At 38.0% G+C, this 23,387-nt stretch overlaps 1 protein-coding gene across 1 annotated transcript in view; it reads left to right on the forward strand.

Moving 5' to 3' along the window:
• The window catches only part of RAD50 (RAD50 double strand break repair protein), a gene marked incomplete at both ends in the record, with an annotated part of 80,532 nt that overhangs the window by 11,206 nt on the left and 45,939 nt on the right, over positions 1-23,387 (forward strand). Inside the window, 5 exons of the mRNA XM_084252288.1 lie at positions 9,803-9,954; positions 15,274-15,459; positions 15,794-15,998; positions 22,088-22,216; positions 22,423-22,588. Coding sequence (XP_084108414.1) covers positions 9,803-9,954; positions 15,274-15,459; positions 15,794-15,998; positions 22,088-22,216; positions 22,423-22,588 — 838 coding nt within the window. The remainder of the gene's footprint in view (positions 1-9,802; positions 9,955-15,273; positions 15,460-15,793; positions 15,999-22,087; positions 22,217-22,422; positions 22,589-23,387) is intronic.

The raw sequence follows: 23,387 nt of genomic DNA on the forward strand, positions 1-23,387 counted from the left end.
ATACCTTCCTCCAGTGTCAACATCCGCTTTCTGAACTGGGTTTACTCTGTTCATACATGGCCCTTTCATCCTGCTTGGACTCTTGAAACCCTATGCGGAGCTGTCTTGCCATGTGGCTACCCTTTTCAGCCTACTCAAGTTAAGTGACCCTGTTCTAGACTGAGCTGTGCACCTCCTCCAACCAGCGTGAACATGTAGCTCCTTCTGCCCCATCTAATGGTTTTATGACTAGATTATTTGGAAAGGGAAGGGCTTATTTTATTTTTAATTATTTTACTGTTTTGGTAAGAAATTTTTCTAGATTTCTCTGCAATCTAAATTACTCTTTTTAAATTGACTCCTCCACAAGAGCATCAACATTATGTTGTGATTGAAGTGATCCAAGATACCCTGTGCTTGAATTTTATTTGCTAATTTGATATGCGCCAGGTAGCTGAGTCCCAGAAAGGGAGTTGTCATGGTGAGTGCATATGTGTATTTGGCCTCCTGGTCAGGTACATAGTAAACAAATTCACTCAATTCTGGTACATGGAGACATAATTCCTTTGTGAAATTATTACCAATTAAGATCAGCAGTTGATTTTCTTGGGATGAAGTGATTAAATCAAGTCCCTGGGCTTTGAAAGCTGAATATTAACACCTGGCTAACTCTTCACCAACCTATCTGTATCCTGATAGGCCACTTTTGAGCTGCCAGTCCAGTGATTTTGCCCGTTTTATCCCATCTTCATTGCTTAAGTTCTTTTCCGGGCTTTTTTATGTCTCCTGGATTACTACTCCCTGCTTTGTGTCTTGACTCAGTCCAATGTGTTTATCCAGAAGGTAAAATGATTCTTCCAAAATTCACATCCACTGCATGCATATCACCTGGATCAAACCCAACTTTTAAATGGCTTTCCATACCCTTAAATCCAGAACCGTTAACATGTTTCAGAAGGCTCTCAATTACTGGAACTGTTAGAGGGCAGAGAGAGGGGCACCCCAGACCCCGCAAACCTGCCTGCTCTAAATAGGTTCTGCCATCTGCCACATCAACACAAAAACATATGAGACTTTAATGAAAGGGAACTTTAATACAATTAGTAAATACTACAGGAAAGGCAAAGAATATAGTTTGTAAATCAAATACCCACAGTTACCCATACCCTCATGGGTAAAAGTCCACCCAAATGGGATTGGCCCAGAACAAGGCCTGAAAGACTGCTGCAAGCCAAAAGCACGTTTCAGTGGGGACCCACAGAAAAGGGTCAGAAACAACCAGACAAGTCTGGGAGGAAAAGAATAAAATCAAAATCAAGACAAAACCCACCATTGTTATCCTTTCCATGGGTCTTTCACCCACATCTGTGTTAACCAGTCCACAACCAAAAGGCAAGCACAGTTTCTTCACGTGTCTCCCTGCTCCATGTGTCTCCTCCAGGTCTCCTAGCTCTCCATCCTGCTTCCTTCCTTTTTCCGTCCCTTTTGCAGCTTTTTTCCTCCCTGCTCAGCTCCACCCTCCCTTGGGTGGGGCAGGAAACCTGGAACCTCCCCCTTTCCTGGGGACCACCCTGTTACAGAACCATTTTCTATTCATTCCCTTTTCTCCTCCTTTCTGCCCCAGACATCCTGAAATTTCTTTAACCACTCAGTGACTCAGATCTTCATCTGGCTAACTACTACTCTTATCAGGTCTCAATGTAAACATTTACTTCCTTTAGAAAACCTTTTGACCTCTTTTAAACAGGTTAGATGCCCTGTTTGTGCTTGCAAAGCACCCTGTATTTTCTTAGGAGGATTTTTTAATACACCTTTACCTTGTTTAACTGGTCTTCTGTATTCCAAATGAAAAAAGGAAAAAAATGTGTGTATCGGGACAACATATGAAGCCCTTAATATAAGGACTTAATAAATTGTCCTTAAGTTGCTTAATAAATTATTGAATGCTTTGATGAAGTAATAGCAACATTAAGTTGTTGCCAAAAGCTCTTTAAAAGGCCAACAAAGGATACTCTGATTTCTTTTTAATTTTTAGCATTATATTTTTGTTCTTTCATATGTGCACGTGTTCCACTCACACTCCACCAAACCACCCTTGCCCAGAGCCTGTCTGCCTCTCTCTCCCATCCTCTCCTTCCTCCCTCCTGTTTCCTCTGGTAACCGATATATTCTTTCCCTGAGTTCAAGATTTATTCATACTATACTTTGCCTATTTATGCTTTTTTGGTTATGTATAGTCTACAGGTAAGTGAAACTATCTAATGTTTGATTTTCACTTTTGACTTATTTCACTTAATAAAATCACCTCGAGGTCCATCCATTTTGTCCCAAAGGCCACTGTTCCTGTTTTTGTCACAACTGTGTGGTATTCCATTGAGTATATATTCCACAATTTCTTTATCCATTTGTTGAAGGGCATTCGGGTTGATTTCATGACTTGGCAATTATGAACAGTGCTGTTACGTGCATAGGTGTAGACAAATCTTTTTGTGTTAAAGTTTTCATATTAGGGCCTCCCCGGTGGCGCAGCGGTTGAGCGCTGGGTTGCGAAGTTGCCCGCAGCCTCTGCAGCGCTGGTTCGATCCCCAGCTGCTCCCTGGCCACCGGAGGAGGGTCCCACATGGCGCGCAGACCTCTCCTGCCGCCCGCTGCTCCCCTCAGCAGTGTACTTCGGTCCTTCTGCCTGCTCTGCTCCCCGCTCTGGCTCTGGAGAATTCTCTCACCCTACCGCGCTTCTGACTGTACCTAGTGCTTGTATAATTAAATAAATGAATAAAAAAAATGAATAAATAAATCTTTAAAAAGTTTTCATATTATTTGGATAAGTGCCAGATCAGACACATTTTCCATTTTTATTTTCTTAAGAAATCTCCATACCATTTCACAGAGGCTCCACCAACTGGTATTCCCACCAACAGTGGATGAGGGTTCCTTTTCCAGTGTAACCTCAGCAACATTTGTTGATTGCATTCAGTTTTGTTTTTGTTTTTTTTTTTAAGATTTATCTTTATTTATTTATACAGGCACTGGGTACAGTCAGAAGCGCGGGATGGTAAGAGAATTCACCAGAGTGGGGAGCAGAGCAGGCAGAAGGACCGAAGTACACTGCTGAGGGGAGCAGCGGGTGGCAGGAGAAGTCTGCGAGCCATGTGGGACCCTCCTCTGGGGGCCGGGGAGCAGCCGGGGATCGAACCGGTGCTGCAGAGGCTGTGGGCAGCTTCGCAACCCAGCACTCAACCGCTGCACCACAGGGGAGGCCCTGCATTCAGTTTTTAAAGATTTATTTATGTATACAACATCTGGGGTGCAGGCCAGAGGTGTGGGGGCATGTGAGAGGATTCACCAGACAAGAGTGGGGAGCAGAACAGGTAGATCTACTGAAATACACTGCTGAGGGGAGCAGCAGGCAAGACTGAAGGAGAGATCTGCTCTACCACGTAGGTTAGCTCCAGCTAACCACAGTGGCTGGCTATAGCTTGATAGCACTGAGACTTTAACTCCTCTGCCACCAGGGAGGCCCTGCTTTTATGAGTCATTCTTACATGGGTGAAGTGTTATCTCAGTGTGGTTGTGATTTGCATTTCCCTTTACAATAAGTGATGTTGATCAATTTTTCCTATGTCCATAGGCTATCTGATTGTCTTCTTTGGAAAAGTGTTTAAATCCTTTGCACATTTTTGAAGGGGCTGTTTCTTTGTTGTTAGATTGTGTAAGAACTTTGTAAATTCTGTAAGTTGCCTTTTTGTTTTTGTAATGGTTTCTTTACAACACAGAAGATTTTTAGTTTGATATAGTTGCACTTATTTTTGCTTTTGTTTCCGTAGTTGTGGTTGAGTCCCCTAATACATCTTTATAGTAAATGTCCTATAATGTATCCTTATGTTTTCTTTTCCTTTTTTAAAGATTTATTCATGCATACAAGAGCTGGGGTACAGGCCAGAGGTGCGGGGGTGAGAGGATCCAACAACAGAGACAGCGGGGAACAGAACATACAGACTGACTGAAATACATTGCTGAGGGAGCAGCGGGCAAGACAGGGAAGGTGTGCCACCAGGGAGACCCTCCTTATGTTTTCTTTCAAGTACTTTATGGTTTCAGTTCATATGTTCCAATCTTTAATCCATTTTAAATTAATTTTTGTGTATGGAGTTTATGGAGTTAACTTTGGGCCTTGTTTCTTCTTTTTTTTTTGCATGTGGCCATCCATGTTTCCCTGCATGGTTTATTTAAAAAGGTTATCTTTTCTCCATTGTGTGGCCATCTCCTTTGCCAAAGATGAATTGTCCGTATTTTTTGGCCTTTCTATTCTATTCCATTGTCTGAGTTTCTGTTTTTGCTGTAGTACCATACTGTGGTGATTACTGTTGGCTGTCTAATTTGAAGTCAGGAAGAGATGCTGACATTTTTCTTCTCTCAGGAATGCTTTAGCTATTTGGGACCTTTTGTGGTTCTATGTAAATTTGACAGTTGTTTTGTTTCCTTGAAAAAATTAATTGGTATTTTGGTAGCTATTGCATTGAGTTTGTAAATTGTTTTGGGTAATATGACTATTTTAAGGATGTCAGTTCTTCCAACCCATGAACATAGGATATCTTTCCATTTCTTTGTGTCTTTTTTTATTTCCTTTAACAGAGTTTTATGGTTTTCAATATACAAATCCTTCACATCCTTTATTACGTTTACTCCGAGATATTTCATTCTTTATGGCTTGGTTGTAAATGGCATTGTATTACTTATTTCCTTTTCTTATGATGTATTATATACATAGAGAAATGCAGTTAATTTTTGTATCCTGCCACTTTACTGTATTCATTTATTATTTCTACAAGTTTTTTTGGTAGAGTCTTGCTTTCTCTAAGTATATTTAACAAATAGTGACAAGTTCACTTCTTTACCAATTTGCATTTTATTTCTGCCTTTTTCTTGCCTAATTGCTTCAGCAAGGACTTCCAGTTCTATCTTGAATAATAATGGTAATAGGGGACATCATTCTCTTGTTAATTGATCTTAGTGGGAATAAATTCAGCTTTTTACTGGGACTACATCAAATTAAAGAGCTTCTGCACAGCAAAAGAGACAATATCCAGGCCTCCCCGGTGGCGCAGCGGTTGAGCGCTGGGTTGCGAAGCTGCCCGCAGCCTCTGCAGCGCCGGTTCGATTCCCGGCTGCTCCCCGGCCACCGGAGGAGGGTCCCACATGGTGCGCAGACCTCTCCTGCTGCCCGCTGCTCCCCTCAGCAGTGTACTTTGGTCCTTCTGCCTGCTCTGCTCCCTGCTCTGGCTCTGGTGAATTCTCTCACCCTCCCGCGCTTCTGACTGTACCCAGTGCATGTATAAACAAAACAAACGAACAAATAAATAAATAAATAAATAAAACATGCCTCTATAAAAGAAAAAAAAAAAGAGAGAGAGAGAGACAATATCCAAAACAGAGAGAAACCCCACTGACTGGGAGAAAATTTTTGCATACAACACTAATGATAAAGGACTGACCACAAAGAGCTGATGAGACTCAACAAAAACAACAAAGAAAATAATCCAGTCAAAAAATGGGCAGAAGAGCTAAAAAGAAACTTCTCCAAAGAGGAAATGCAAATGGCCAACAGGCATATGAAAAAATGTTCAACATCACTTGTAATCAGGGAAATGCAAATCAAAACTACCATGAGATACTATCTTACACCAGTGAGAATGGCACATATTACAAAAACTAGCAGCAACAAATGTTGGCGAGGGTGTGGAGAAAAAGGAACTCTCCTGCACTGTTGGTGGGAGTGCAAACTGGTCCAACCACTATGGAGAGCTGTGTGGAGATTTCTTGACCTACTAAACATAGAGCTTCCATATGATTCAGCAATTCCACTCCTAGGTATTTCCCCAAATGACACAGAAACATTAATTCCAAAGGGCATCTGCACCCCTAAGTTTATAGCAGCACTATATACAATAGCTAAGCTTTGGAAACAACCCAAATGCCCCAAAATAGGGACTGGATCAAGAAGATGTGGTACATATACACAGTTGAATATTACTCAGCAATCAAAAAAGATAAATACATGCAGTTTGCAGCAACATGGATGGAGCTAGAAGGGATCATGCTCAGTGAAATAAGTCAGAAAAAGAAAAATACCGGATGGTATCACTCATAGCAGGAATCTAGAAAACTTAAATAAGGGACCAGGAAAATGAATAACTATAAGAAAGTGAAAATCAAAATCAACAAGCAACTATGGACCAGAGACACACTGCAGGGGGAGAGGGGGTGGGCAGGGAGAGGAAGGATTAGGGTCAAAATAAGGAGGTGTGCAATTGTATGGGGAATATAACCAAAATAAAAATGCATACATTGTGCAAAAATGAAAAATGATGTAAGAATTATATAAAATAAAATATTAAAAAAAAGAATTGCTACAACTACTAAAAAAAAAATTCAGCTTTTTAACCACTGAGTATTATATTGGCTGTGGGTTTGTCATATATGGCTCCTATGATGTTTTTATAAGCTCCATTTATTCTTCTTTTCCTTAGTATTTTTCATCATAAATGGACGTCAGGTTTTGTCTAATGCTTTTTCTGCATCTATTAAAATGTGGTTTTTGTACTTTGTTCATCTGGTGAATGACATTGATTGATTTGCACATGTTAAACCATGCTTTCATCCCTCGGGTGAAGCCTACTTGATTGGGATGGGTGATTCTCTCGATAGATTGCTGTATTTGGTTTGCAAGGATTTTGTTGAGGATTTTTGCATCCATGTCTCCCAGTAATACTGGTTTGTAATTCTTTTTTTTTTTTTTTTTTTTTTTTTTTTTGGTATTTGTTTGGTTTTGGGATCAGGGTAATGGTGGCCTCATAAAATGTGTTGGGGAGTTTTCTTTCCTGTTCAGTGTTTTTGAAGAGTTTGAGTGGGCTAGATACTTGGGTAGCATTCATTGGAGAAGCCATCTGGTACTGGACTTTTGTTCTAAGGGAGACTTTTTATTACTCTCAATTTCAGCACTAGTGATTGCACTGTTTAAGCTGTCTCATCCATCCTGTTTCAATCTTCAAAGGTTGTCTGAGTCTAAAAATATGTCCATTTCTTTTAGGTTGTCCAGTTTGTTTCCACAAAGACTTTTGTAATGGGTCCTTATGAGCCTATGTATTTCTCCAGTTATGTTGTCATTTTGCCTCTTTCATTCCTGAGTCTGTTGATTTGGGGTTTCTCTGTTCTTTTTGTAAGCATAGCTAATGGCTTGTCCATTTTGTTTATTTTTTCAGAGAACCCACTCTTGGTTTCACTAATCTTTTGGACTGTCCTTTTTTCTATTTCATTTATTTCTGCTCAAATTTCCATTTCTTTCTAGGGTAACATAAAAATTTGTTGACTGCTGCTTAATATTACTTACAGAGAAATTAATATTAGCTGTTTATATTAGAAAAGAAAAAAGACCTGACAATAATGACCAGAGTTTCCATCTTAAGAAACTTGAAAAGGGGACCTCCCCAGTGGCGCAGCGGGTTGAGTGCAGTGCTGTGAAGCTGTCCACAGCCTCTGCAGCGCAGGTTTGATTCCCAGTGAGCCAGGGAGATACCCACATGGCACAGCAGACCGCTCCTGTCTAGCCTGCTGCTCCCCTCAGCGGTGCTTTTGGTCTGTCTCTCTGTTCTGCTCCCACTCTGTCTTTGGTGAATTCTCTCACCCTCCCATGCCTCTGGCCTATACCCCAGCTCTTGTATAAATCAATAAATCTTTTTTTAAAAAAAATTAAAAAAAAAGAAACTTGAAAAAGAAAAAGTTAAACTCAGGCAAAAGACTAGAGCAACAACTAGTGCATAAAATAGAGACTCTGAGATAACTAGTGAAATCAGATGATTCTTTACAATATTTTATAAAATTAATAAACCTCAGCAAAATGATCAAGAAGAAGAAGACAATGATAACCAATGTTAGAAATGAAAGAAGTCACTGCAGATATAGGTCATAAAGGAATGTTGTTAGTGACTATGACAATAAATCAGAAACTTAGATCTGAATTGACTAATTCTTTTAAAGACACAAACTACCAACTCACTCAGGAAGAAATACACCAATTGGAGAAATTGATCTGTAGTTAAAAAAAACCTGACAATGAAAGCTTCAGGCCCAGTGATTGTCACTAGTGAATTCTACCAAACATTTTAGGAAGAAATTATATCAATTCTGTAAAAACTCTCAGAAAAGAGGCAAAGGAAGTACATTGTAATTCATTTTATGAGGCTAGTATTAACGTGATACCAAAACCAGATATTACAAGAATACTACAGATGAATACCTCTCATAAACATAGATTTAAAAAATTCTTAGCAAAATACTAGCAAATCAAAATCAGGAATACACAGAGAGTGACAAACCAAAACTAATAGGGCTTATCTCAGGAATGCAAGATTTGTTTTGAAAACTAACCAGTATGCTTTGCCACAATAACAATAAAGAAGATGTATGCATCAATAGGTACGGGGGGGGGGGGGGGGGAGTTCCCCAGTGGCACAGTGGTTGAGCGCTGGGCTGCGAAGCTGCCCGCAGCCTCTGCAGCGCAGGTTCGATCCCCTGCCACCGGCGAGGGTCCCACATGGCGTGATGGACCTCTCCTGCCTCCCCCGCTGCTCCCCTCAGCAGTGTATTTCTTCATCAGTCTGCCTGTTCTGTTCCCTGCTCTGGTGAATTCTCTCACCCTCCCGTGCTCTGACTGTACCCAGTGCTTGTATAAATAAATAAATAAATCTTTTTAAAAAAAAATGCAATAAAGGAACACCATGACTTATATATTATCCTTGCCAGAAAGGCATACTTCAGTTATGAGGACAAACCTAAATTGGGGGTGAAATGCTATAAAATAATTATTTTCCAAGTAACTGTCGATTTATCTGTCATGAAAATTAAGGAAAATTTGAGCAGCTGTTCCCAGTTTGAAAGAAACTAAAGAGACACGATAACATTGTGTAACTCTGAACAGTGTAATGCAGTGTGTAATTCTGAATTGGACCCTTTTGTTTAAAGGACAAATGGAACAACAGACAACTTGAATGGGATTTGAGGACCATATGAAATTAGTATGTAGCTATCAATTTCTTGACTTACGGTTGACAATGTTTGTGTTTTGTAGAAATAGTAGGGATACTATATCTGGGATACCAGATCAGCAATTTACCCTCAGGTGGTTCAAGGGGTAATGTTTTGCATATTGTATTCCTACTTTTCCATAATCTTGTGATTGTTTATAAAAATATATTTTAAAAAACACTTTGTTTACGTAAAAGATAAAATTCATTTATTTGAAAAATCCACATACTTGATCTAATAACACTTAAATAAGGGGAGTAGACAATATAGAACAATTTTGGTGAATTAGTTAAACTTCATGCCATATTTTTTTTTTAATATATATTTTTTAAGATTTTATTTATGTATTTCTACAAGTGCTGGGTACAGTCAGAAGCACGGGAGGGTGAGAGAATTCACCAGAGCCAGAGCGGGTAGCAGAACAGACAGACTGACGAGGTACACTGCTGAGGGGAGCAGCGGGTGGCAGGAGAGGTCTGCGCACCATGTGGGACCCTCACCCGGTGGCTGGGGATCGAACCGGTGCTGCAGAGGCTGCGGGCAGCTTCGCAACCCAGCGCTCAACTGCTGCGCCACCAGGGAGGTAAAGAGCATGTAAAAGTGTCACTCATTTTGGAGATTTAAGGTGGGGTTGTTCTTTTTGTTTTTTGTTTTTTTTTGGTGAGATTGCTTTATACCTTTACTTTCGCAACTAATGTTCTGATATTAAGGTAGCAAAATTTTTCTCTAATTTCCTTTCAAGGTTGCTCAAGAAACAGATGTTAGAGCCCAGATTCGTCTACAGTTTCGTGATGTCAATGGAGAACTTATAGCTGTACAGAGATCTATGGTGTGTACTCAGAAAAGCAAAAAGTTAGAATTCCATACCCTGGAAGGAGTCATTACTAGAACAAGGTACGTATCTGTTTTATATTTGAGTGTCTGTTTATTTTCTGGTTTTTAGGTCTGTAAGACTGTCTTTTTCCTACTTGTTTGTTTTAGGGAAGCATATTAATTTCTTTTAACAGACTTTATTTTTTGGAGCAGTTTCATGTTCTCAACAAAACTGAGGAGGAAGTAGCGTTCCTATGTACTCTCTGTTCCTATATACATAAACACCACCTGCCACCCCACCACCAACATTTAACTCAAAAACAAAAACACCTTAATAGTACTTTACAATGCTGTGTAAGTTTCAGGTATATGGTTTCACACCTCAGCAACTGTGTATACCACACCATGCCCACCAGCAGCTGTCTTTCCCTCCACCTCCAACCAGTCGACCTCCTCTCTGTGATCCCCCACATATACACATAACCTCCCCTCTGGTAACCACCATTCTGTTACCAGAGTCTAAGGATTTGTTTTGTTTTTGTTTTAATTTTGTTTGTTCCTTTGCTTTGTTTCTTTATATTGCATATATGAGTAAAATCCAATGGTATTTATCTTTTCTCCTTCTGACTTTGCTTAGCATAATCTCCTCAAGGTACATTCATGTTGTCACAACTAGCAAAATTTTAGCCCTTTTTTAATAACTGAATAGTATTCCATTGTGTATCTATACCACATTTTTATCCATTCATCTTTTAGTAAACATGTAATTTGTTTTCATATCTTGGCTGTGTGAATGCAGTAAACATAAGCTTGCATATAACTTTTTGGATTACTAGTTTTACATTTGGATAAATACCAACAAGTAGAACTGCTATATTTTTTGTGGCTGGGTCATATTGTAGTTGTGTTTTTAATTTTTTGAGCAACCTCCATACTGTTTTGGCTGTACCTTCATAAATGGCTGTACCAATTTATGTTCCTATCAGCCTTGCATGAAATTTCCTTTTTCTCTACCTCCTAGCAACACTTGTTCTTTCTTATCTTTTTGATAACAACCATTCTAATAGGTGTGAGGTGAAATCTCATTTTGATTTTGATGTGCATTTCCCTAATGATAAGCAATGAAGAACATCTTTTCATGTGTCTGTTGGCCATCTTTATATTTTATTTGGTGAAATGCTTTTTTGGATCCTGTGCTTTTTAATTGGGTTTTGTTTTTGTTGACTTGTATGAGTTGTTATATATATTGGATATTAATCTCTTGTCTGATACAAGGCTTGCAAATACTTTCAGTGAGAAGGGGGTGCCTTTCATTGTGATGATGGTTTCTTTCACTGTGCAGCAGCCTTTTAGTTCATAGTGATCCCCCCTTTTTTAAATTTTCTTTTATTTCCTTTGCTGTTGGAGATAAATACCAAGACATCTGTAAGACCGATGTCAAAGAGCTTTATCACTCGATTTTGACCATATATTCAATTCTTTTGCATTTGTTTTTGTATATGTTATAAAATAGTTGTGTAGTTTTTTTCTTTTGCATGTGGCTACCCAGTTTTCCCATTTATTGAAAAGACTGCTTTCTCCAGTGTATGCTCTTGACTCCTTTGTCATGAGCTGGTTGTCTGTAGTTTTCTTTTTTGTGTGTGATGTCCTTGTCTGGTTTTGATATCAAGGTAATGCAGATCTTATAAAAGGAGGTATGAAGTGTTCCCTTGTCTTTGATTTTTTTAGAAGAGTTTGAGAAAGATGGGTATTAGATCTTCCTTAATAATTTGGTAGAATTCCCCAGTGATGTTTGTTTTTTTGTTTTTTGTTTTAAATGGAAATTAATTCTGTTTTTAATTTTCAGAAGTGAAAAAACTAATATTTTTAAATAAACTGTTAACAAGACTTTGTTGATATATGGCAAGCCTTACAGCATTCTTTTTTCCTTGAAAATACTCAGACATACTTGCATTGCATTCTTTAGAAAATATATAAAAGGTACTGTGAAGTACAACTTTGTACCACATCCATGTTTTTTCATTGAAATAATTGTACTTTCATTTTTAGTTTCCACGAATAAAACCTATCACTTCTCACAATGAAAAAGTGGGGGGGGGGGGCGAAACACTAAAAGCTAACCTAAAATCATGTATCTCCTTTGTCAAAAAGTTACAGATTAGGTGTGGTAATCAATACAACAGTCACTTTTTAAAAAAAAAAAAATTAACTATTTTTTTAAAAGATTTATTTATTTATTTATTTATACAAGCACTGGGTACAGTCAGAAGCGTGGGAGGGTGAGAGAATTCACCAGAGCGGGGAACAGAACAGGCAGAGTGATGAAATACACAGCTGAGGGGAGCAGTGGGTGCAGCAGGAGAGGTCTGTCGCGCCTCTTTATTTATTTATTTTTTTAAATATAAGAGCTGGGGTACAGGCCAGAGGCGTGGGAGGGTGAGAGGACGCACCAGAGACAGAGCAGAGAGCAGAACAGGCAGACAACTGAAACACACTGCTGAGGGGAGCCGCGGGTGCAACAGGAGAGGTCTGCCACGCCATGTGGGAATCTCCTTGGCTGGCAGGGAATGAACCCGCGCTGCAGAGGCTGCGGGCAGCCTCACAGCACTGTGCTCAACCCACTGTGCCACGAGGGAGGCCCATTTAACTCTACTTCAAAGATAATAAAATAAATGCCCAATGCATCAGTATACATTTCTCCTATTTTGCGCATTTCCTATTTTGCAAGGAAAGAAAATAGGCTCAGTGTTTAAGAGGAAGTCTAGTGACAAGTTATTATAGAAAAACAATTTTGCGGGTCTCCCTGGTGGCGCACGGGGTTAAAACACAACCTATGAAGCTATCTGCAGCCTCTGCAGCACGAGTTTGATTCCCGGGCAGGGAGCTACCCACATGGCGCAGCAGAGCTCTCCTGACTCACCTGCTCCTCCTCTCAGCAGTGTATTTCAGTCTGCTTATTCTCCCCACTCTGTCTCTGGTGAATCGTCTCACCCTTCACACCTCTGGCCTGTACTCCAGTTCTTGTCTGCACAAATAAATAAATCTTTAAAAAAAAAAAAAAACAGTTTTGCTATCATCACTGCTCTCAAGAAGACCCTTTTAGAAAACAGGTTGCTCACTATTCTCTAAAATAAGGGATTAAGTGATAAGTAAATGTGAAGAAAAAAATTAAAACATCCCCAGTAAAAGGTGTTGCAAAGAATGTTTAAACGGGTTCCTCTAAACAGAAAAGGTACCTGAATAAAAGCTCCCCCCAGAAAAAAAAAAAAACATACAAAAGAGAAAAAACTCACTAGAAAAGATAAATTTACAGTAATGATGAACATTAAGGGCCTCCCTGGTGGCGCAGGTGGCTGAGCGCAGTGCTGTGAAGCTGTCTGCAGCCTCTGCAGTGTGGGTGGGATCCCAGCCGGCCGGGGTGATACCCACATGGTGCAGCAGACCTCTCCTGTCTCGCCTGCTGCTCCCCTCAGCAGTGTATTTCAGTCATCTGTCTGTTCTGTTCCCTGCTCTTTTTCTGGTGAATCCTCTCACCCTTCCTCGCATCTGGCCAGTACCCCGGTTCTTGTATAAATACATCAATCTTTAAAAAAAAAAAAAGAGTGAACATTGAAAGAAAAGAGCAGTAAAATTAACTAAAGCTACAACATTTAATCAAGGGAAATAAATAACAAAGATGTAAAATAATACATCAAAATGTAAAAAAAATGGAACAAGAGTAAAAATGTAAAGATTTGAAATGTGTTCAAACATAAGTAAGCAATCAATGCAAATGGAACAACATATACATAAGATGATATGATGTTATAAGGTGTTATAACATCTTATGTTATAAGATGTAAGATGTTATATACCTAAACTTCACATTAACCACAAAGCAAAAACTTAAGAGTACAAACACAAAAGAAAACACTCACCTACTTCTTTTTTTTTTTTTTTTAAAGATTTATTTATTTATTTATACACGCACTGGGTACAGTCAGATGCGCAGGAGGGTGAGAGAATTCACCAGAGCCAGAGAGGAGAATCACCTACTTCTTACCCCCTGCACCTAGCAACCACCAGTCTGTTCTCTGTATCTGTGAGCTGGTTTTGTTTTAAGACTGCATATATACTATGTCTCTTTCTGCCTTACTTTTCTTAGCATAGTGCCCTCAAAATCCATTCGTGTCACAAATGGCAAGATTTTCTTTTTTTAGTGGTTGAATAATATCCTCCCAAATGTCTATGTGAGTATGTGCAGCCCATGCGTGCCCACACCTTTTCCTATCCATTTATCTATTCGTGGATACTTGGGTTGCTGACCCATGGCCACTAATGCTTCTCTCATTTCCTAGCAGTTCTTTAAAAGAAATCTCAGATTCAGCATGTTTAAAACCAAGCTTGCAATCTTTTCCTTTTGACTCCCCTTTAAAAACATCCCACAACCTGCAGTGCTTCTCATTTCAGTGAGTGACACCATATCTATCCAGTGACACAAGCCAAGAGCTTGAATCTTTCTTTATTCTTCCCTTGCCATATGTACCCAGTCCTGTAGAGTTAACCTAAATGTCTCAAGTCTGTTTCTCTCCATCTTATGATAACCATCTTCTTTCTCTGGTCTAATGTAATAAACTCCTGATTGATCTGTGTCCATTTTTCCTCCCTGTGAAACATACTCAGTACATTCAGTGTAATACATATAGATATTGTCTCTACCTGCTTAGTCAAGTTGCTGATAGATACTAGATAGAAGATAAGAAAGAAAATGTTGAATTTATCCATCTGATGAACGATGTAAGCGATCTCTCAGAATCCAAGGACGGGGATGCACCTGATCCTAGATATAGTGATGTAAGGAACTCATTTCAAAGAACCTGAGGCAATTCTTTCTATTGGATTGTTTTGTCACTGTGACCCTAGAACTTGCGGTCTGCTGCTTAAGAATCGTCCCTGGATTTGCTTGGATGGGCACCACTAAAGTTTGCATTTACTCTTCATGTTGCCTTATATCTGTTACTGAACAATCCCTTTTTTAAATTACACAGTCTTTAGCTACTTGCCTATCATGGTAGATCATTATGTTTTGTTAAGTTGCTTGGAGATGCAAGATTGTTTATTTTCCTCTACATATTATCTGTAAGTATTTTAAATCACTATATTTAAAAGTCCAGGTATATTTTGAGTAAATTCTGTCATCTTTTTCCTGTACCATTCTGCTTTACATACTTTCTCATTAGTGAACTGCTAAATAATTTAGGAATTACACCTTTTCACATAAGAAAGATATAACAGGGGATGGACGACAGGACTTTTCTTACTTTTAAAAAGTGCAACATGAAGGATTGGCTGAGCAATAGAAAAGGAATACATACATTTGGAGATTATCTTACATAAATTCTTGATTTTCATTTTCTGTAGGCATGGTGAAAAAGTCAGTCTCAGCTCTAAATGTGCAGAAATTGACCGGGAAATGATAAGTTCTCTAGGGGTTTCCAAGTCTGTGCTAAATAATGTCATTTTCTGTCACCAAGAAGATTCTAACTGGCCTTTAAGTGAAGGAAAAGCTTTGAAGCAAAAATTTGATGAGATTTTTTCAGCAACAAGGTTTGTAATCTTTAATTAAACTTTGTAGCCCATTAAATTATTGCACCATAGATGCAATTTGGATGCTTCTTTTTTAAAACAAAAAAGTTTAAAAGCAAAAATTTTACTGTCATCATTACCTCTCACCAGAGCATCTACTTAGTGGTTTCCCTTTCTGTGCATGTTTACTTATCTGGTTGACAGTAGAAATGTAAATGTAAATTTCTGCTGTCCATGGTTAATGTCTTAAGGATTTTCTAAGGGATTAAAAACTATGACAGTATAATATTCCATTGTATCACTGCAGCATGTGTTACTTAGCCGGAAACTTGATTGTTATTTAATATCTTCAAAGGTACATTAAAGCCTTGGAAACACTTCGGCAGGTACGTCACACACAAGGTCAAAAAGTAAAAGAATGCCAAACAGAACTAAAATACCTGAAGCAAAATAAGGAAAAGGCTTGTGAGATTCGTACTCAGATTACTAATAAGGAAGCCCAGTTGACATCTTCAAAGGATATTGTTAAATCCTATGAGAACGAACTTGATCCTTTAAAGGTAATTTGATTTCTTGTATGTTAAGGGTAAAGTCACCTTTCACCATAGTAGCACTCATACAGAAAGAACTTTATTTTTACATGAATTTTAATGGTATGTATATTTTTTAAAAAATTACAGACTATATGCTGTTATACTGTTATGATTAATGTCTTAGGTCTAAATCAGATATTTAGTCTTAAATTTGCCCAAAAAACTTAGATTTCAGAGTCAACAAATTTGTGGCCTAATATTAAATGAGTAAAATAGATGACTGGTTGTTAAATATCAGTGTAATGACCCAATCTTAACATTTCTGTATTTTTTAGGAGACGTTTTTATTGACAGACTTCTACGAAATTTTTATAATTTGCAGGATGTTCTTGGCATTACAAATTTGTAATTGTTGGATAATATATTTGCAAGTGAATATTGCTTTTAAAACTCTGGCTTATAGCAAAGACCTTGAGGAAATCCCACTCTTATTCATTTTACAAGCATTTATGGAGTATTTCTTGTATGCCAGGGTATACTTCACTTAGGGCTATAGGTGTAAGGAGATTGCAACAATGTGCTTACTTGTAATGTAATCCTAGTCTAAATTCGTGAGAGCATTCTTGAAAATGACTGTTTCCTAGGTTTCCAATAATAGATTAAAAAATTTTAAATTAATGCTTTTTTCTTTTAATTCACCTATAGATACTGATGTAGGTCTTTGGATTGTATACTAGCAAAGTTTTGGTTTTTGTTTTTTTGTTTTTTTTTTTTAGAGGCATGTATTTTTATTTATGTATTTATTTGTTTGTTTGTTTGTTCACACATGCACTGGGTACAGTCAGAAGCGCGGGAGGGTGAGAGAATTCACCAGAGCCAGAGCGGGGAGCAGAGCAGGCAGAAGGACCGAAGTACACTGCTGAGGGGAGCAGCGGGCGGCAGGAGAGGTCTGCGCGCCATGTGGGACCCTCCTCTGGTGGCCGGGGAGCAGCCGGGGATCGAACCGGCGCCGCAGAGGCTGCGGGCAGCTTCGCAACCCAGCGCTCAACCGCTGCGCCACCGGGGAGGCCCAAAGTTTTGGTTTTTGTTTCTGTCATTGACATTAATGTGTCCTTTAATGACATTATTATTTTGTGCATAGTACTGTGGCAGCTGCTCTTGGAGATCAGAAAGCCAAAGACTTGGACTTTGCTTTTAAGGAACTTCCAAACTAGTTGGGGAAAAAAAAAGAATCCTTTCAAAGATAGTTAGGAGTATACAGTTTAGGAAATAGGTTTTTCTGTGAGTTAAAGATGGTAACTAACATAAATGAGGAGAAAGGAATAAAGTAGGCTTTATCGAAATAAAAATCTTTTTCTATTTTTTTAAAGATTTATTAATGCGTACAAAACTGGGGTACAGGCCATAGTTGTGAGGGGTAAGAGGATTCACCAGAGACGGAGTGGGAAACCGAACAGGCGGATCTACTGAAATACACTGCTGAGGGGAGCAGCAGGCGAGACAGGAGAGGTCTACTGTGCCATGTGGGTCACCTCCCTGGCCAGGGATCGAACTCATGTTGCAGTGGCTGTGGATCGCTTCATAGTGTTGATATGCTTAACCCCTTGCACCACCAGGGAGGCCCCCAAAATAAAAATCTTCTGTTCTGCAAACTATACTATGAAGAAAACACATGACAATCCTTAGGATGGGAGAAAATATTTGCAAGTCATTTTATAAGGGACTTGTATATGAAACTTGCAAAGAACTCTTTTAACTCAGTAATTAAAAAAAATAACACAGGGCCTCCCTGGTGGCGCAGCGGTTGAGCGCTGGGTTGCGAAGCTGCCCGCGGCCTCTGCAGCGCCGGTTCGATCCCCGGCTGCTCCCCGGCCACCGGAGGAGGGTCCCGCATGGCGCGCAGACCTCTCCTGCCGCCCGCTGCTCCCCTCAGCAGTGTACTTCGGTCCTTCTGCCTGCTCTGCTCCCCGCTCTGTCTCTGGTGAATTCTCCCACCCTCCCGTGCTTCTGACTGTACCCAGTGCATGTATAAACAAAACAAACAAACAAATAAATAAATAAAAAGCATGCCTCTAAAAAAAAAAAATAAAATAACACAATTTGAAAATGGGCAAAGAATCTGAACGGGTAATTCCCCACGGAAGCTCTATTTGTGTCCACTAAGCACTTGAAACAACGTTCAAAGTTCAGCAATATCAGGCAAATCAAGATCTCAATGAGCTGTCACTTCACACTAGCTAGAGCGGTTATAAAAACATACAATAGCAAGTGTTGTTGAGAATGTGAAAAAACAGAACCATCATGTATGCTGGTAGGAATGTAAGTAGTGCAGTCACTTTGGAAAACAATTTAGCTTCCTTAAAATGCTGAACATATGGTGCTATCATATGACCTGACTCAGCACTTCCTCAGTATTTTATAACCAAGAAAAATTAAAACATACGTCTACACAAAAATTTGTATAAGAATGTTCATAGCAGCCTTAACTGTTAGAGCCAAAAAGTGTGTACAACTCAAATGTGGCATAGCCATACATTGAAATATTAACAGCCATTAAAAATGAAAACAGCTCTGATATGTCCTACAACATACAAGAGCCCCCAGAATATTATGCTAAGTGACAGAAGCCAATTACAAAAGACCATGTATTTTGTGATTCTACTTAAAATATCAAAATGTTCAGACTAGGTAAATGTATAGAGATATAAAATGGATTAGTGATTGTCTCTATTAGAGGATAGAGAAGAATGAATAGCAACTGCTAATGGCTACAGTTTATTTTTGGAATTTGAAAATGTCTGAAAATTAGATTGTGGTGATGGTTGTACAACTCTGAATATACTAAAAACCATTAAATTGTACACTTTAAATGTATCTCAGTAAAGCTGATTTTAAAAATGATAACTTTGAATAGAAGTAAATCATGAGCATTTCCAGGAGGAAGCAAGGCTGAAATGGACCATAAAGAATGGGAAAAAATCAGATTGACAGACTAAAAGGCATTTTAAGTAGGCTTGTATTTATTTTTTTATTTTTTAAAGTAATACATATTTACAGTATAAAAAATTACAGATTAGTTGAAAATGATGCACTTCATTTCTGACCTCCCAGGTATATTCTACCAATAACTTATATAGACACATATATACAAACACAAATACACACACATAGATCAAACATACGTTTGTGTATGTGTACATATTTATACATAAAGCTAGTCAAAACAAGATTGTGCGAAGAAGCACACAATAAATAAATGGATTAAATAAATCAGGTTAAACAGAATGGGAGATAAGAATTGATATTAGATTATGGAGAGCGGAGTTTAAAATTTAGTTCAGTAGACAAAAAGGTGACAAAGTGTGTTATATTTTAGGATAAATTGTCCTGATAATTCTCTGTAGGTACTGTGATAATTACCAAGATATTGGAACACATTTTATTTTCTTCGGGAATAGCCTACTTGAAAAGATGACAAGCCACACACAAAGGCAGAAAAGAACTTTCTCTAAGAGCTCTGAGAAGGAAGAAAAGGAATTTCTGATTAAGGTGACCAAAAAGAATTTCATAGAACTGAATTTGGGATATGATTTTAATGATCATAATTGGGTAGATAATTAAGAGACACAGGGAGAGTATATTGTAAACTGTCTCTGAATACTAGCAAGGAAATCTCATGTCACACTAAACACTTAAGTTTTAAACACTAAACTTTTTTATTGTCTGCAAAGAGGTGGTGTGCTCTGGGGTTTAAGCTGAAATACAGATATCAAAGAAGGCATCCACAGGACCTGGTGACTGGTGGTATTTAAGGAATGAAGCAACTAAAGATACATCACAAAAGATTCAACCCATTAATGTTAATGCTGCCAAGAGGCAGTGAAAACACAGAGAGAAGCCAATCAATTTCTGAGAAGTAGAGTACCATAGCTGAAGTGTTAAAATTCAGTGCTCTTAAGAAATCTATTCCGGGGCCTCCCTGGTGGTGCAAAGGGTTAAGACGCAACCTATGAAGCTGTCTGCAACCACTACAGCATGATTTCGATCCCCAGCCACAAAGATACCCACATGACACATAAGACCTCTCTTGACTCACCTGCTGCTCCCCTCAGCAGTGTATTTCAGTCAGTCTGCCTGTTCTGTTCCCCACTCTGTCTCTGGTGAATCCTCCACCCACACACCTCTGGCCTATACCCCTGTTCTTGTATGCGTAAATAAATAAATCTTTAAAAAAAAAAAAATCAATTCAGTTCTCTGTGTTTAACTGCTCGAAAGATATTTTTTGAGCACAGAATTTTTTTCACAGGTGATATAAATGACCTGAAGGTGTATTTATGCCAGTCACTGATTGAAGCTCTTTAAAATGCATTTGTAAGCTCCATAGTAACCATGTGACATTTTAGAAACAACAAAATGAGGAACGGGTGTTCACATTGGAATAAGGAATAATGCTGGGATTTACATATAGGAAAAAAGCCATCCTTTTAAAGTGTATAGTTGAATGTGTTTTGGACAAACACATACAGTTGCCTAACTACCAATACAGTCAAGATATGGAACATTTCCATCACCCCAGAAAATTCTCTCAAGGTTCTTTGTCAGTTTCCTTGGTACTCCCAGCCCTTGGTAATCACTGATTGGTTTTCTGTCAGAGTTTTGTCTTTTCCAGAGTGTCACATAAATGGAATTATATCTCATGCTGCCTTTTGTGTCTGGCTTGTTAGCATAATGGTTTTCCTTTTATGTTCTTGCACATAATGAGTGGTTCGTTACCTTTTATTGCTGAGGATATTCCCTTATATGATGTATTGCAGTTTGTTCTCTGTTCCTTGGTTGATGGATATTAGGTTGTTTTCCAGCTTTTAGCTCTTAACACGTAAGACTGCTCCGAACTTTTGTATACAGGTCTTTGTTTTGAGATATGTTTTTATCTCTCTTGAGTATCTCCCTGGGAAATTTGCTTCAGTTCTTAACGCATTTTCATCTAAGTGTATTCCCCATTTCAGGCTAATTTTTGAATATGGTATGAGGTTAACGTTGAGCTTTATTTCGTTGCTTACAAAAATACAATTATTCCAGCACTTGGAACCTGTGGTCTTAGCCAATATACCACGCTGCTGTCCAGTTTTATCTCTCGTTGTTAATTATGTGGTTTTTGTACAAGTTAAGTCGTACAAATTAAGTCTTCTGTTTAGTGAGTAGTTTCATAAAGATAAAACAATGTATAGCAGCACCTGCTACAATGTCTGCAACATAGTAGGCATCCAGTCATTGATAGGTATGACCATTATTGGTAAAATAATTTTTTCACATCTTTCATTCAGCTAATATATTGAACATCTATTACATGGGAGATTATACATTAATGAACAAAGTAAACAAAATTGCTATTTTTATGTTGATTATATACTACTCAATATATAAACCACAAGGTATTAATAGTAAATGAGATTAAAGTTGGGGATGCTTTTTGATGGAGCTATGAAAGCATACAGTTGGTGTCTGAGTACTCTGTTAATGTGTTAAATTAAAAATGTCTAAATGTCTTAGAAAAGATGGCGGTGAGCCTTAAAATCATAGATGCCATTCCTGGAAAAGTATCCTCAGTATCATCTAAAGAGAGAATAGTCTGAGCTAGTTTACACATATTCCTAGGAAATGAGGCAACCAGCCGTCCCTACAAGCAGGCCAGTAAAATCATTATCACATTTCACTTGTTCAGAGTCATTTTTGGATTAAAGTATAGTCTTCAATGGCTCAGAGAGCACTAGTGGCTCACCAGAAGTTTACAGCCGTCTTACTAGTTCTTACAAGGATTAAATTCTTAAAATGTGGTACTTTACATAAAATGACTCTGAATGGCCTATTGAGAGGTGTTGAGGACAGGTCATGGCTTTGGAGTTAGAAGTGGAATTTAATTCCTGCTTTTCTTAATTTGTTCCTAGACTTTGGGCAAGTCAATGTCTCTGGTCTTCAGAGTCTCTATTCCCCTTTTACAGCGTTGTTACTATTAAATGAGAGCATTTTTACTGAAAGCCATACCCTGGTAATCTTACTTCTCTTCATTTAAGGGTAAACTTAGTGGATTTTATTTATTTAGAGTGTTTTATTTTCAGAATCGTCTAAAGGAAATCGAACAAAATCTCTCTAAAATAATGAGACTTGACAATGAAATTCAAGCCTTAGATATCCGAAAGAAACAAATGGAGAAAGATAATTGTGAACTGGAACAGAAAATGGAAAAGGTTTGTGGTAGTAGAATTTTGTTCTACTTCAAATTTTTGAGAATATTGTGATGCCATTAACATTTAAAAAGCAATAAATACTGATATTTATGTTACTTTTGTGTTAAAATGAACCAAAGAAATTTTGATTATTATTTTGTATCTTAATAATATCTTCTTGTACTTATTCATTAAAGTTTCTTTCTTTTTGGGAAAAAAAAATACAGGTTTTTCAAGGAACTGATGACCAACTTAGTGATTTATATCACAATCATCAGAGAACAGTACGGGAGAAAGAAAGGAGACTGGTCAACTGTCAGCGTGAACTGGAAAAATTAAATAAAGAATCTAGACTTCTAAATCAAGAAAAATCAGAACTTCTTATTGAACAGGGTAGGACAAAATATTTACTTGGTCTTTTTTCCTACTATAATATACATTTTCTTTATGAGTCATGAATCTATAGGGAATTGAGCTTAGTGAATAAAGCTGATGTTAAAAGATTAATATGCAGTATATTTCCATTTATTTAACATTTTTGAAATGCTAAAATTTTAGAATTTGGAGGACAAGTTTGGTAGTTGCCAGAGTTACTGCATAGGAGGAGTGGCGAAGACAGTGTGGTTGTGGTTATAAAAACAATACGAAGGATTTTTATTATATTGGCAGTATTCAGTGTCTTTACTGTTGTGGGTGTATGAACCGTCTCAGGTGATAAAAGTGTATGAAATTTAATATATACACACATACATTGAAATGGATATGAGTAAAACTTGGGGAAATCTGAGTAACATTTGATGGACTGTATCACTCTCAGCATCCTAGTTGTGATATCATGCAATAGTTTTACTAATAGTTTTTACTTTAAAAAAGTAAAAATAGTTTTTACTTAAAGAAAACTAGTTTTTTCTACTCACAATAATTCCGATACTAGATGCATGCGTTTTTCACACCACACAATTACAAAATTCTTGGCACACACTAATTGGGTATCTTACAGTTTAATTCAGTATTTACACTAACTGCCCAGACTCCATAGATTTAGGGTTCAGTCCTACAAGACTAACCCCATTTCAGATGCTGTTTGCAGTGCCCATATTATCTTCACCTTCTGACGAATCTGCTATAAAATCAGGGGTTTTACAGTTCAGGTTCTACAGTTCAATTTGTTATAATGAGTTTCAGAACTCAA

The sequence above is a fragment of the Talpa europaea genome (assembly GCF_964194135.1).
Source record: "Talpa europaea genome assembly, chromosome: 13".
In the NCBI taxonomy this organism is placed as follows: Eukaryota; Metazoa; Chordata; class Mammalia; order Eulipotyphla; family Talpidae; genus Talpa; species Talpa europaea.